The sequence below is a fragment of the Ammospiza nelsoni genome, chromosome 15, assembly GCF_027579445.1.
Source record: "Ammospiza nelsoni isolate bAmmNel1 chromosome 15, bAmmNel1.pri, whole genome shotgun sequence".
Lineage (NCBI taxonomy): Eukaryota > Metazoa > Chordata > Aves > Passeriformes > Passerellidae > Ammospiza > Ammospiza nelsoni.
Genome location: NC_080647.1, coordinates 8840425 through 8856272, shown reverse-complemented (window position 1 = coordinate 8856272; position 15848 = coordinate 8840425). Strand labels below are relative to the sequence as shown.

Here is a 15848-nt window from a genome sequence, read left to right as displayed (position 1 = left end):
GTTAGAGTAGATTGTGATTTACAGGGAACTGGGCTAATGCCTGTTTTGAAAGATCCTGTGCACCCCTTTTGTGCTGGAGAACAACTACAGCTTTTAGTCGTTATTTCAAAGATGTTGCAAGTATTCTCTGTAGCTTTCCTCTGTCTAAAAAGTAACAATAACAATTAATCTCCTCGGGGCTTCTTCACATTGTAATTATAAGCAAGCCCCTCATTAGTCCCACAGGGGGACGGAATCCAATGCCATATGGTATTTTACACTTGGGATGCTGTGCGTACCAAGAGCTGGAAGGAGGCAGGAAAAGGGGGAGTTAACAATTCATATCCATTTATGGAGCAGGCACAGCCCTCCTTGGAGCCAGTTGAGCAGAGTCTGAGCGCCTCAGATCAGGAACTTTATCTGGCCAGGGCTGCTGCAGCACGCCGGGGCTCTGGGGAGCTCTGCACAGAGTCCCTGGGCTGGCAATCCCGCCCTGGAATGAATTAAATGCACACACTCCTCCCTGGGAGCACCATGGCTGGCTTCTACGGGTGCCTGAAAAGTGACAAGTAAGTGCCAAGCTGAGCCCTCCCCTGCACCTTCCCAAAGGGAGCTGGGTCTGGTGGGTGCTTTGAAATTCCGTCTTTGTTGTGTTGCAGCTGCAGACGTGAACAAAGTGGGTTTGCCTTGGGTCTGAAGTGCCAGCCTGAGCACGAAAGTGCAAAAAAAAAGTCCTGGCTAAAATATTCATTTAGTGAAAATTGGTCGTGGTTTTTCTCCTTCAGAGGTATAAATATGAAATATTGGAAAGGGCATTAAGAACCTTTTCCTGTTTAATTATAACAAGAGGGAAAATTTCCTCTTCCCCAGTGATTAGCTGTATTGTTTCTATATTAACACATAAAAAGGAGAAATACAGAAATTCACAGTGGCTTTTAAAGAATGTTCAGCTAGAAGTCTGGCAGTAAATGCTCTTTAAGAACTTGATGAGCTCAGTTTTTCTATAAGCAATCTGACGTTTGTTTCTGTAATTGCTCCCTGTTGAGAGATTTGGTTGTATTTAAAAAAAATATTTTTTATTGCTGTGCTGGCATGTTCTGTTGGAGTAAGCTATCAAGGGAAAATAGAATGAGAGAATCATGTTTGTGCTTTAAACCACCGTGAAGATGCATTCTGTTTTTCCTTTGACATTCTCCCTGCTGAGGAATAGAACAAAATTTCCTGCTGCCAAACCTGAGCAGTGGTTTGGTCTTGTTTTGCACCAGCAGACTGCAGAGGGCTCTATTCTTGCACCCAGTGAAAGATTACAGACAGGGAACATGCACAGTGGAGGGCAAATGAAATTGTATCTTGAGGCTTAAGATGTGAATACTGATAGTTAAATGTGTGGGTAAGCCCTGGATAGCAGAGGGAGGAAAATAGCTCAAAAGTGGAGCTGGCAACTCCTTTTCCTTCTCCCAAAGGTTTATCCCTCACACCAGCAGTTTGTCTCACTTTACTCTGGTGGAAATGTGCATTTTCAAAGGCACACAACTCCTACTGCATTTCTGTTGGCTTTTCCATCCCATATTGACTCCTTTCCTCCTCTGGAATTTGTGACAGGGAATTAATATTTGGCAGAGAAGTTTGATTTGGGTAAAGGGAGAGTGTGCCATCAGAACTAGCAAAAGGGCTGTCAGTGAGTCCTGGTGAAGGTAGGTGGATTGGCACTTGAATTGACAAAAAGAAGTAAATTTACATTGTTTGATTTTCCCCCCAAGTCCTTCAGAATTTAATGCACTTAAAACAAATTTGTAATTCAGAGAGAGGCTGTATAAAGGCTAGACGGATGAAGCTTTTTTTACATTTTTTAAACCATCTTTTCTGGTCAATCTCCACCTGACTTATGAGGAACAGTTGTTGTTTTTTTTTTTAATTCAACAGATTCTTCTTTTTTTGTATTCTTCAGTTAGGTCTCTACACTTGATATATGTGCACAGGTTCTATTCTCAGCCTCTTATTTCAGCCCTGTGATGTGTTCCCAGGTGAATTAATGCAACTACCAACCCCTTGCAGTCTTCACAGATTTTATGCGCTGATTTGGCTGTGGTTTTAGGCACTTAAAATGAGTTCAAGACACCAGTTGCAGAAATAGTGATGTTTTTACCCTGAGATTAATTTTCAATGAAATTTGTTTGCAGTTTAACATGAAGTATTTGTCTTTCTGGACAAAAGTGTCCTTGGAACAACTTCCCCAAATTGTCACGTGGTCATTTGACCCGTAGAAGTTAATTTGCTTTCTGAATGAAAGCTCTTTTGGAATGAAATTACTTTTATGCTTTAAGCAATTGGTTTGGATACCAGCAGGAATTTGGCGGAAGTGACCTGGAGCTCAGTGCCTGCCAGGAAAGCTGCCATGGGCTTTGGGGAAGGGTTCCCCAGGGCTGGGTCCAGCTACAGCACCTGGGGTGTTTCAAAAGCTGCTTTAGGGAGTGCTCTCCTGTGCTGCTGGCACATTGACCCCACTGCCCCACATCTTACAGGAGGAGCCAAGGCTCTTGGCTCTGACAGTGCCTTGGCGCACTGTAATAATGTGAGGCTGGATCTGATTTTGTACACAGAGTCTTGTCCCTGTGCTTTGTTAATGTCCTCTTGTGAAATGAAAATAAAAGAAAACCCAAAGCCTAATCCAGGTAATTCTTCATCATAGTCCCAATCTTGGCTGCTACTTCACTGAAATAAAACTTCTAAATTGATTTCATATTTCTCTTTAACCAGCATAGGCAACCTGAGTAATCTTGAATTGTTCTGCTGAGTTTATCATCACCCTTGTTGCAGAGTTCCATTTCTTTCTTGCTCCAAGCATGGTGCCAGAAAAAAATATTAAACCTGAACAAATATGATAAAGCTTCCTAAAGCCTGTGGAGGAATCTTTTCATGTGCTCCTCAGTTTTTGGGACTAGCCAAGTATGTTGTTATGAGCTGAAAATGTGGTTGCTTGAATAGCAAGGTTCACTGATGGTCAGTGCAAACTGCCAATTTCCAAAGATAAATATAGTGTGTTAGAAGCTATATAAAATATTTGGCTGAAGGTTTTATGTGCCAACTCAGTCTGGTTTCTATAGGAGACTATAAGAAAATGTATTTAACGGTATTTAATGTGGTCACTCAGGATTTCATGCTGCCTTTCACAAACAATCCCAAATTATGGACATTTTAGCTTGAGTGTCTTCTGCTTTGCCAAGCTTTGCACTTCCAGTGGGGTATTGAGTTCTTTTCTTATATTCCATAATTGTGAAAAAATGCTGAAGTGCACTTTTATCCTGCAAAGAAGTTCAGCATTTGGGTAAAGCAAGTTGATCAAGGAATGCATCAGTAGAATTTTGAATATATTTCTAGATTGTTTGAGATGAAAGCAATTGTCCATCTAAAATGATGTTATGACCATGAAGTTGAGTAAAATATGTTCTCTGGGTTAGGTGCTGCTGCTGTATTTTGTGTTGTTGCCTGTTCAGAAAAGTGTCAGGAGGAGATTGTGGTGATTGCTGGGTTTGTTCTGAAGATGGCACAGAGCTGTCCACTGGGCAGGCTGTCTGTTCACTGCCCTGCACCTTCACCCAGCCTTCTTGTTGAAGAGGCTCATAGGGGATGGTGGAAATCCCCAAAATCCCTTTGTCCTTACGGCCAGTTGCACTTTTTACAACTTTGACATGTTTGTGTGGTCCTTTGAGCCTTGCACAGCCAGCAGCTGCTGCTTTAGCTGGGACAGTGATGAGTGGATGGGAAGTGCTTTAAAGCTCCTCCAACTGCTACTGCAGGAGCAGCTTGGGCCAGGCTGAGCCTGCTGGCTCCTCTCTGTCAGCAGCTCCTCAGCCTCCCCTGCCTCCCTCCTGCTGGAGGCTGCATTGCTGCAGGGCTGAGGAGAGGCACTGCTGGCTGCAGGGAGGGATGCACTGCTGCTGCTGGCTGCAGGGAGGGATGCTTTGCTCTTTGGCGCTGTTTTAGACATGAAGCATCTCTCCAAGACTCCAGGGCTGTTTAAAGTGAGACACTGAGTTCCCTGGCCATCCCTGCCTGTGGCATCCCCCAGCATCATCTCGGCTCAGCCGTGGTCCATGGGCTCAGCTGGCAGCTCTGGAATCAGTGCAGGCTTCCACTGCCCCTGTGGTGATCTGGGATCTATCTGTCTGTGTGGCTGGTGAATTCAGGAGAGGTGAAATGCTTCCCATAAACACTTTGGTATTCCTAAATATGTCTGTTTACATGTCTTTTTATTCTACATCACTTTAGCACATTATTTCAAAATAAGAGCAAGAATCCCTCATTAACAGCTTTTCAGTGTTGGGGGATTTTGAGATGAAACTATCTGAGTATGATAGGTGGTTTCTGCCCAGCAAAGCAAGTTCACCTGTGCAGAGACAATCCTTGGATGAGTTTCAAGAAACAGGTTTTATGGAAGGTGGAGAGCTCTTCCCCCTAAGCCAAATCAGGGAGTGTGAGCTGAGGTACAAAGACTCCTCAGGGGTTGTGAGTCTCTTGGAGGAATCCTTCCATGCACTGTCTATGAGCATGTTCCTGTATTAGGCAATTGTACAGTGTTTGGATACTTGTGAGCATTTTGTCTTCAGCCCACAGGGGTCATTCAGTGCTCTGTCTGGCATTAAGTGTATAGAGATTTAAGTCCTGTTTTCTTATTCAAAAACAGCAGAGAGGGTGAACAGGGGTAGTTAGGAGGTGTCAGAGCCATGGCACTGCAGGCAGTTGGGCACTGTCAGTACAATGGTGCTGTATTATTAACCAAAAAATCAACTACTTCTCTTTGTGATTCACTCTGTTTGACTCATCTTTGTGCAAGAAATTCAATTCTGCTCTAATCCACCAGTGAGTCACTCCCATCTCCTCATTCTGCTCGTGCTTCTCTCTGGATGTGTTTGTTTTTGCAGCCACAGTGGTACAGTGTGTTTGCTGGCTGTAGGCAGAGGAATTCCAAGCAGTCCTGTTTGTTTGGTTTCAGTAGAACAGCCCTTTTGCTATCACCAGGGTTCTGAGTATTTGGCTGATATGCTGTCAGACTGACCTCCACTGCTGCTTGTCCTGCATCCCTTGCAGAGGAGCAGAAGCTTGGGCTGGGACAATCTGCTAAATGTGATTTTCACTCTTCTGCATCCTTTGACTATCAGGTTTTTTGTCTTCATGATTTTGCCAGACTGAGCCATGAAAGCATCTTGTCATAATTTTCCCTTGTGTTCTCTTAGACAGAAACTTCTGCTGCTCCAAGTGTCTGGCTTTGTATGCCTAGAGCCAACTGGAGAGATTAATTTGTCATTTCCTCCTTGTGCAGAGTTCTACAGAGTTTTAGGCTTTCATATCTGCTGTGATGTGAAGGCCTAGAATTGGATATAAAAGCTGAAATCTGATGATATATGGGACAAAAAATGCAGTGGGTTCAAGCTGTGCTTCCAGCAGATAACCTACCTGGGCTGGTGTAGGGCAGCTGGAGCTGATTACCAGCCAGATTTGAGAAAATCTGAGATAAGTCTGTCCATGGGGAAACAGGAAAAAGCCCAAGGTAATTCCAAGGTTGATTCCCTTCCACCCCCCATATTTCTCCTGCTGTAAGAAAACAGCTGAGCACAAGGTGTTCTACACGAATGTGATTCAAGCTTATAGCTCTGCATTACATGTGTTATAGTCTCAGGGTTGGTAAAACCATTATGGATTAAGTAGTTTTAAATATTATTTTGAATACAGCATATACTAAATGCAAACTCTCATATTTTATTTTGTTTATCTTATTATTTTATTAATAATTTTTTTTTCAAGTTCACAGGTGACCTCCCACTCCATTGGGGGAGTCACTGTATAAACAAAGAATCAGTTTGATTCTTTGTTGATAGTTGATATCCTGTCTGATTTTGCTTGCAGATGCTGAGTTGTCACTGCTCATCACTGTGCCAAAAGTCAAGGTTGTGCCAACAGCCCAATGTTTCCAACACAGTGTGTGTGAAAAAGGCCACACACACCATTATTCATTTCTTTAGCTGTTACACCTGTGTGTGCCGCTGCATTTGGAGAGGTGTCCAGGTGCCTGGACATTCTGTGCTCTGTTGTGTCCTGTCTCCATGCTACAGCATGTTGGTGTCTTTGTGACTGCTGTGCTTCAACCCCAGCAATTCAGCCCCACCACAGCTACTCCCTCCCTCTCCCCTGCTGGGCCTGGAGAGAGAATTATTAATTAATTGGAGAGGGTAAATGTGAGAAAACTCGTGGGTTGAGATCAAGACAATTTAATAGGTAAAGCAATGTCATGCACACAAGCAAAGCAAAACAAGGAATTTATTCCCAAGGGCAGGCAGGTGTTCAGCATCCCCAGAACAGCAGGGCTCTGTCACATGTAATGGTGACAAGAGGACAAACACCATCACTCCAAATGCCCCCCTTTCCTCCTTCCCCAGTTTTCATATGGTCTGGGACATCCCTGGGCTCAGTTGGGCTCAGCTGTCCTGGCTGTGTCCCCTCCCAGCTCCTTGTGCAGCTCCAGCCTCTCGCTGCTGGGTGGGTGAGGAGCAGGGAAGGCTCTGGGTAAGACCTGCTTAGTGCTAAAGGAAGCATGTCTGAGTTATCAGCACTGTTTCAAGTACAAATCCCAACCACAGGTCTATACCAGCTGCTAGGGTGAAAATTAACTCTGTCCCAGCCCTAAGGATGCTCTTAGAGTGAATTGTGGCACTTGGTCAGAGCAGGGAAACTTGGCTGTGCAGACAAAGCTGCCTGATCTTGCTTTCTAACCATCCATCCACAGCCAGGGTGGCATTCCAACTTCAAAATTTTGTGGTGGTTGTTCCTTTTGGCCGCTGAGATTCAAGGATCTGGTGTTAATTAATGAGTTAAATAAATGTTTGGCTTGTATTCATGATGAATTAGTTTATGCTTATACATTCTCAGGAACATGTAGCTGTGCACTTCTGCTGGGGCTTCCAGGTATCACTCATCTAACAAGGCACTTGTGATCCACACAGTAGCTCTGATGCAAATTTTTAATTTGAGTGGGCTAGCTCAGAATTAGAATGGAGACACAAGGTAACCATCAAACTATCTCTGCACATGAGAAAATACAGACCTGACAGAGGTGTGGAGGAATTGTTTGCTGGTTCACTGCGGCAGCCAAACTGCTTTCCATCATTTCAGTTCAGTGAAAAGAATGTTTCAAAAGCTTAAATTACAAAGATGCCAAGAGTCTCATTGTTTCCTTTCTTGCAGCCTTGGCCTATGAAGATCTTACAGAATCTGTCCCCATCTGATTCTCTCCCCCATGTGCCTGCTTGTCACTGCTCCATCTTGCAGTTCTTGTTGTCTTTGGTGCCAGTTTCTGCTGTCATGTGCCATCTCTGCCCCCTGATGCTGCTGTACCACTGCCTTAAAATGCAATGGGAATTCTGCCTGATACTCCATTGGTGCAAAACAGTATTAGCTCAGATAATCTTATTTTAGATGATCCTGTTTTAGAGCGGTATTTGTGTCTGGAATCCCAGAGAAGTAGGATCCCTTTTTAGTAGTTGCTCATGCTAGAGCAAAAGGTCAGGAGCTGCCCTTGGGACAGAAATGGCTCAGGAACTGCCCTGAGCACATGGATGACCTCCAAGAGTTCTTTCTCCATGTGCTTCAAGGCCATTGTACTTCAGGAACTGCCTAACTTGGGGCTCTAGAGAGAGCAGAGCAGGGACAGCAGGAGGTTTTCTTTAGGATAGAAGAAGGGAGGGGAATCAAACCATCAAACTTCCCACAGAGCTCCCTCTGCAAGCACAGAGGCTGCCTCTGCCCTTCCCTGGTCAGGAGCCAGGCTGGGCTCTGAAATGCAGAAATGCCCAGGGCAGTGGGAACTCGGGCTGAGCCAGCCACACTCTGTGTTCCAACTGGAGAGGAGCTGGCCTTGTTTTTATTTGTTGTGTGTACAGGCAGCAGATACTGACAAATAGATTTTGGGACTTCACATGAAGAGAGATTTCCTGAGCTTCCTGCCAAAGGCAGCTTCTGAGACCACAAAGCCTGTGTTTTATTAGCTTCTTTATAGCCAAAAGATGGCTGGCTGGTTTTATGGCATTTTGATCTTCAGAGAAAAATTGTAACAGTTTCTCCCAGCATTTTCTGTCCCTCCCTTTTTAAATTTTTTTTTTTAAGCGCACTTTGAATTCTAGGCCATTAAATGTTTTATCTCTTGTCCTGAGAAGTTTCATTGTATCTGAAGATTTTTTCCCTCTCCATCTTTAACTAAAAGTTGAGGGATAAGTGACTGTTTTGGAAAAACCTTAAAAGAGGAGAAAGCTTTAGATATAGCCTGAAGTTCCATGTTTCAGTTCTGGTGTTCAGTTCTCTATTGTTTCAGTCTCATTTTTCCTGCAATAGTCAGACAGCTAAATTTGGTGAAAATGCCTCCAGACTCTTTTCTTTCAGGCTCAGGGTGTAATGATCCTTCCCAGTTTCTGAGACTGGAAATCACTGTGACTCAAATATGGGGGCAAGGCAGATATGCAGATTGCTCCTGTGAAATTTTATGGGTTTTTTTGTGATTTACCTTCTATGTCTTTCGAGCACTTGAGTCAGTCCATACAGTCCCAGCATGCTGCTCTCCTGCAGCAGAGGTGATATTTAACTCTCCCACAGGGCTCATGAAGCTTTGCAGGAGTTCAGTGTGACCATGGTGATTCCACTGGTAAAGAAGCTCATGGCTGAGTGATATATAACCTGGTTCTTGTTAGAAATCCAGCAATTTCCTGATTGAGCCAGGAAAACCAGTGAATTTACCCAAATCCCAGCCCAATAGTCTCCATCTGCTAGAATATGTTTAAAAGACAAGCTCAGTCTCATATATTTTGCTGTCTAATACTTGTCACCTTCAGAATTTGCAGATATTGGCCATTTCCATGAAGTTTTCTCAGGCTCACAGACTTCCAGCCCCTGTAGAGCATGTTGAAGCCAGCTGATGGCAAACCTCTTTCCTTTGCCACCTTCTGCTGACCCCTACAAAGCAGCCCATGATCTCCCAGGGCTCTGCACACCCCAGATCAGACCCCAGTCATCTAAATTGATGCTTGAAGGCTCCAGGGGAAACTAAATTAATTAGGAATTTGGAGAGGGGGTAAAAAGCACATGCACAAGCTAGAAAACAGTGCCTAAATATGCTCACCTCCAAATCTGGGATGGAAGATTACACTTGTGGAATTTGCTACAGGAGAGGCAGAGAAGTGAGCTTGACTTTTACTCCCATACTTGACTCTCTGACATCTTGACCCTGCTTGTCTGCTGCTCAGTGATAGTGGTTGACATTTCCTGCTGCTTTGCCTTGAGACCATTTCCAGAGGCAGTGATGCTCTCTGTGGGCAGCTCCCAGCTGGCAAAGGCAGCCTTGGTTACATCCCTGATGATTTCTAAATGCATGTTCTTCCTCCTCCTCCACAGCTACTTCAAATCTACCCCTGTCAACTGGATCTGAGGGTGTCTCCTGCTGCTGGCAAATGGTTCCTTTAGTGTGGTTGCTGGAAGGCTTTGCTATTCCTTTTCTTCTTTTCAGGAAGAGTGGGGGAAGATCCTCATTCCAGCTGTTTCCCGAAGTTTCCCCAGTGTGTTGGTGTGAAGATAAGAATTACTACATGGGAAAATCTTACTCCTATGCCATTGTCAAGTGGTGGAATTTAACTGGGTCATTTATTGGCCATTCCTTTAAAATGGAGACAGTCTGGGGCCAAAATCTTGCTGTGGCTTGGATCATGATTATGTTAGAGCCAGTCTTGATTTGGGCAAATTTCTGTCACATTTCTCTGCCAATGCACTGTAAAATCTGTGATAAATTATTATTAGGGGTGGGCTATCAAGAACCATTTTCCTTGGCTTTTGGTAAACATTTGCTGTATTGTCTGAGCTGATGCAGACTTGCAGCAGAGGCCTTGCACAGACAGCGGCTACCCAAGACCATGCTAATAAGCACAGCAGAGTAATTAGGGGCATGAGGAGAGCTTGAGGTGGCACCAAAGCAAGTTAATCTGTCTGGCATTGGTGCCAAGTGTTGCAAAGCCCTGGGACTTCCCTTTGGCCTCCTGAGCTGAGTACAAACCCTGCTGCTGGTACCTGCTCAGGTGTAAGGCACCAGGGCTGTGCTACAGTCAGTCCCCACATGCAGGGACACAATTCCCTAAACCAACAAAGGGCAGGAGTGCAGGGACTCTGGGGAGATGGGGCAGCAGGGAACAGAGGATTTGACTCTCTCAGTTTCTGGACTGGTAACAGAGTGCTTATGAATTTTTCCCATTTACCCTTCCCCCTTCTTATCCTCTTGGCTTCTCACACAATTACAGAATGAGTCTGTGTGACTGTATGAAAGGCATTTCCTCCTCTTACTTTTTTTTTGAAAGTCTGCTTCAGCCCACCAGCTGCTTTCCATTAGTGTTGCACACACACTCACTAGGAGGGCAGGACATAATGCTTCAGGCACTGGTGAACAGCAGAAATCCTTCAGAGCTGCTGTCAGGCAGAGGCTTCCCAAGGCAGATTGTAGCAAACAGGAGTTCAGCACATTGGGACCTGTCTGCTGGAGAGTCTTCACAGAGGAGCCAAGGTGTGGGGACACAGGGGGTCGGGGGCAGTGTCTGAGTGCAAGGTGTGGGAGCTGGGAACAGATCTCTCCATGGGCATGGTTGCTGCTCTGGATATTTTCTCAAGGTTAGGAGCTGAATGTCGTCTGTTGCTATGGGGAATTATGACCCGCTGCTTGATTCTGGGAGGATATTTTATTGATATTAAATATTATCTAGAAGCTTATCCAGACTTCCTGGTGGGTACTGCTGCTGTATTTATTAGTTGTGATCCTTGGACAAGGACCTTAAACCTTCTTAAACTATCCCTCCTTCAGTGAAAATTACAAGATCAATATTCTACAACTTTATAAACTCTTCCCCTCCCCATTACGAGTGGAGAGAGTAGCAAGAATCCTGGTGTAAACTGCTGTTTGTGCTATTCTTTTGTACCTACATTAAACAGTCATGGGAGGGACCCCATGGGAGACACCAGCCAGGGGCTGGCAGAAACCCTGGGAATTCCTTCCTAGGGACACTCCATTGTAGAAGAGCACAGTGGGATCAGCTGTACAAGGTCAGATCCTGGTTCCCCCTCTCCTGTTGGATTGCACCCTGTTTCAACAAAGCTGTTTTGTTGAATCCCACACTGTTCAGCATTTTCTGTGCTGTGGGCCTTGAGTGCAGGGCACTCATCTCATGTAGAGCAAAGGGAGCTTTGGTTGCTGAGTTTCTGATATGCTCAAAGGATGTGAAAATTGAATAGAAATCTGGCTGGCTTTGCTATTGCTATGATTGACTCTGAGATCCTGTTCAGTGAAGTTGCAGAGGGTAAACTTTACTTCTTTAGCTGTTATTGCATTAATGAGATCATTGATAGCTTGTTGGGCTCCCAGAGAGAAAAGCCATCAACCACATTTTGTCAGAACAGAGTCCTCTAATGTGCTTTAATAAGAGAGAAGAAAATTTAACCTCTCATTCACCTTTTGCTGCAGGATGTAATCTGAATATGAAACCATCCTGCATTCTGTGTTTTTTTGAACCTTGGTTTTCAGGAGAAGTAGAGGAGCTTTCTCTGAGCTCCTGCAGTGGCTGGAAGTGTGTTCTGGGGAAGATTGGCTGCAGGGTGGTGACCTGGAGGACCAGATGGGGTCCACAGGCTCCATTTTCCTGTGCTGATGCCTCTTGCTGTGAAAAGTGTGTGCCCTGAAATCTGGAGCATAAGCTTGATTTCAAACAATTTTTGTAGCATGGAGGAAATTGGTCTTTGAAAGCCCCAGGCAAAAATTTCACCTCTTTCTCTTGGCTGCTTGCCACTGTATGTCTTCTAAAGGCCATGAGGATGCTAGCTGAATGCAGTGCCTTGCATTTTGGAGGCTTTATTTCCTCAAGCATTTATTTGATAAGAAAGAAGCTGTTCAGGGTTCAGCATCTCCTTTGATCTCTCTGTCATTAGGCCTTGTGGGATGCTGATGCAGAACCATGACTGAAGCTGAGGAAGCTCTGAAGGTGGGCTGGGAGCTGGCCTGCTGTGCAGTTTCCAAGTCTTCTGCTCCACTGGAGAGCCAGCAAGGAGCCTGTGTCCCTTTCTGAGGCTGTGTCCTTTTCTGAGGCTGAGCAGAGAGCATTTCCCTTGAACTTCTGTTGTTTGCAGGAAACTTGAGTGCTGTACAAAGCTAACCTCCCAGGAGTCCTTAAATACACAAACCAAGCACTGAAAGGGAATTGTCTTTTATTCATTTGGTGAGATTCTCTCACCCCTTACCCCCCATGTACGGATTAAGTCATGTGCTCAGCTCTGCAAAGCTAATGGCCAGAGCACCATCCTGGAGCTTTATTTCTTTTTTCCATCACTGCCCTCCCATAGAGAACTCCAAATATTTGTCCAGTTGGTTCAGTTTGCAAAGGGGAGACAAGGACATTTCTCCTGTTCCTGGAGATTTCTTATTGCTTTTCAGACTCATGAGTTCCTGTAATGAGTCGAAGGGCTCTGAGTGAATGCAGCACAGTGGGGTTATCAATGGGAATGTTATGTGGGATAGCAGGGATAACCTGGATCTAAACATCAAACCAAATGGGGGTAATGGTGACTGCTAAGTTCCATTCTCTGTTTTAAAGGGAAAGCAAACTCTGCAACTTTGAAGGAGTTTAATTGCTTTAAGGCAACCCTAGCAATGTGTAAGAGGTCTAATAATGTCAGTATTATTTGTGTGATTGAGGCTACATAGGAGCCACTCTTTGCAAGTAATTAAATAATTCCAATTTCTGGTAATCCAGCCCATCATGCTGTGCAGGGAGAGGCAAACACTGCTTTTGGTAAACTTTCAGTATTTCCCATGGCCCTGCATAGGGATTGATGCAGTGGATTTTCTGGCCATGGCTGAGTCTGGATTTTGAGGGATGTGGCAGATTCAACATGTTGTGTGCCCTGTACCTCTGCAGCAGGAGGGCTGCACATGCAGGATTGAAAATCCTGTTAGAGAGAGGATTAAGAACATTAGAAAGGTGTAGACTGGGGAAATGCACCCACTGTTCCACACTGAGGAGAAGTCTCCTGCATCCCTGTGCAAGCATCTCTTCCCAGCTGTCCTGTGGCACTCAGGAGTATCAGAAATATGCTCTAAAGGCCATTTATTTAACCTAATATTTTTATCACTGAAAATCAATACACAGACAGAATTTGTTGAAAACTTTGTCTCTAATGGTGTAATGCTCTGGGGGAGCTCACAGGGGGTCAGTACAGCTGACTGCACTGAATGTGCAGGGTATTGATACATCCTGACCCTGTGTCTGTCTGCAGTGGTGAATGTCTGGAGGTTTGACTGGTTAATGCCTGTGCACTCATGTGTATTTGTATTGATGGGGTTTTGTCCTTTTTTTCTCCATTACACTGACCTCCAGGCTAGGGCTTGTGGCTCAGAACATTTGCTAACTGTTCTCTGTAAAGTACAACTCTCTGCCACCAGAATTTGAAGTCTAAATGTCACCTAATTGCTAACTCTCCTCCAGGTATGTCATCAGATTTTCAATGATGGAACCTCCACTTTGCTGGTGGAATGTATACACCATATATTGTATGGGCTTTTTCCTTGTAATTCAGCTGACTCGAAGCTTGTGAAAATCTGTGATGTTCAGTTCACTGGAAAAAGATGATGAGGTCCTAAATGGAGCACCCTTGTAGTTGACATTTGAGCTCCATGTGCCCCAGAGAACTCAACTATAAAATTGAGTTAATGCTGGAGCTGATTTGACTGTGAAGAAGCTGCCTCAGAGCTGAACTGCTTTGCATTGAAGCTCTACTTGTATAAAAGATAGACCAGTTGGAAATATGTGCTTGCAGTTACAATAAACACTGCAGTCAAAATATCTTCAAGGGCTGGAAGGATTCTGAGTGAGCAGCTGAGATGATTGAGTTAAATAAATGTTGAACTGATGCAGACAAATCTGGATCTGAAAGCATCAATTTTATCTTGCTTTGGTTTAACAAAAGGTGGAGAAGCAGAAGTTAGAGGTCTAGATGAGCCAAATTCCAGTCCACCTCACATTCTATAAAAATAGACCATCTGGAGACTTTCTGCGAGAAAACCCCAATCCCAAAGCTGGAAAAACAGTTTGTCCTTGTAAATTTGTTGATATGCTTTCTCAATATTTTATTTCAAATGCATTTCCCTTTACCTCAGAAAAATCTAATTCAGTGTGCATGGTGTATAAAGTTGAGAGGAAAAATTGGAACCAAATTTCTTTTTAATATAAAGAAAGAGCCTATAAGAAAGTCTACTGATGACTGCTTTAAAGAAAGTATGCAGGAAATGCAAACATTTTCATAGATAATTGATGAGACAAGGGGAAAAAGGATGAATGGTTATGATCATCCTGAAGGAAACTTGGAAATTTTATTTTTTATTGCTTGTCAATATTTTCTGAGAATTGTTTCAAGAACAACCTCAGTGCAACTCAGTTAGGAAAGGTGTAATCAGTCCTGGTTGTTGCAATATTTTCATTGGTTTTTAACAAGTTGAAGTGAGATTATTTGTAACTAGATTGTGCTGATGCTCTCCTGTGCCCAGTGCTCCCAGGGGATCTGTTTGACTGCACTTTGCTTCTCTTCTGTACCTCCCCAATTCCTCCCCAGGGTTCAGCAGCTTTACATTTTCCATGTCTGTGTGGTGAGTGCAGGGAATGCTTTACTCCATGGCCTCTTTTGTCACAGAAGCCCTCCTGTTTTACCTCCATGAGCTGCTCCTTTCTTTTCTCTGACACACACCTGTGCCTCTGAGTTTGTGCACTTTATCTTTCAAGGCTGTCTGAGGATGTGGGCTCATAGAAAGGTCCCAGTGCTTTTGGGCATGGCAGATTTTAGAGTATGTGGGTGATGCAGAAGAAATGGAAGAGTTTAGTGACTGGCCAAACTGGTACAGAATCACAGTCTTGTTTGCTGTGGAGATTCTTGACTTGGCTGTACTGTTACAGCACTTAATTGTGGCAAACTGTTATATGTGCTCTATGCAGAAAAGAGAGCAGGATTTGATTATAAAGATTCTTGGAGTCCTGACAGCATATGGGAGCCTCTACTTATATAAAAGCACCACTGAGGTACCTTCCATGGCAAAGGACAGTGTTTGTGAGCTGCCCTGCTAAACTGTCACATTCCCATTGTTGCCTGACATTTGTACCTCCTGTGGTGTGCTGCTTCATTCCTTTGTCTGTGACAGACACCCCTCTGGAAAATACAAAGTGGAGCCAGTTACCACTGAATGATGTTAAAACTAGGCTGGACTTCTGTTTTCATCAGGGAGGAAGATGATGCCATCTGCTAATTTGGTTGATCAATAGCCCTGCTGGCGATAAGGTTTCAGAGCTTGTGCTTAAAAGCTGATTGCACTGTATCCAAAATAAATTTGATCTATTGGTTTCCACAAATGTAGCATAGCCTGGAATGATGTTTCAGTGCTGATGCTTAACTGGTTTTAATAATGACAGACTAGACTGGTGCCTGCTGTGAGCACACTGTGATGCATGAACCCTGGGCAGCTGAGCACTCACTAACTTCTGTTTTTAACAGTGGTGTGGAGCTGTCACTCCCTAGCAAAGGTTCATTATTCTAAAACTGGGAAGCATTACAGTGCTTGCTGTGCAAGTCTAATGACATCTTTCCTGAGAGCAACTCTGATTCTGGTCTCTTAGCAAGACAGAGGTGCTGGCAATGATTAGACTGGATTGTTAGTTGTGGCTGGAGAAGTAAGTGTCACTGAAAAATGAAAAGTTCTGTGGCCAAAGTGCACAAAAGTGTGCAAGGCATGGTTGTGATAGCCATCTGGGCATGTA

General features: G+C 44.2%; 1 protein-coding gene across 2 annotated transcripts in view; it reads left to right on the top strand.

Moving 5' to 3' along the window:
- The first annotated feature begins 374 nt into the window (after window positions 1-374).
- KIAA1210 (KIAA1210 ortholog) overlaps window positions 375-15848 on the top strand; it is a 38219-nt gene continuing 22745 nt past the window's right edge. For both annotated transcript variants that reach the window (XM_059483235.1, XM_059483234.1), the window contains exon 1: window positions 375-548. In XM_059483235.1, the coding sequence (XP_059339218.1) occupies window positions 487-548 (62 nt within the window). In that variant the 5' untranslated portion in view covers window positions 375-486. The remainder of the gene's footprint in view (window positions 549-15848) is intronic.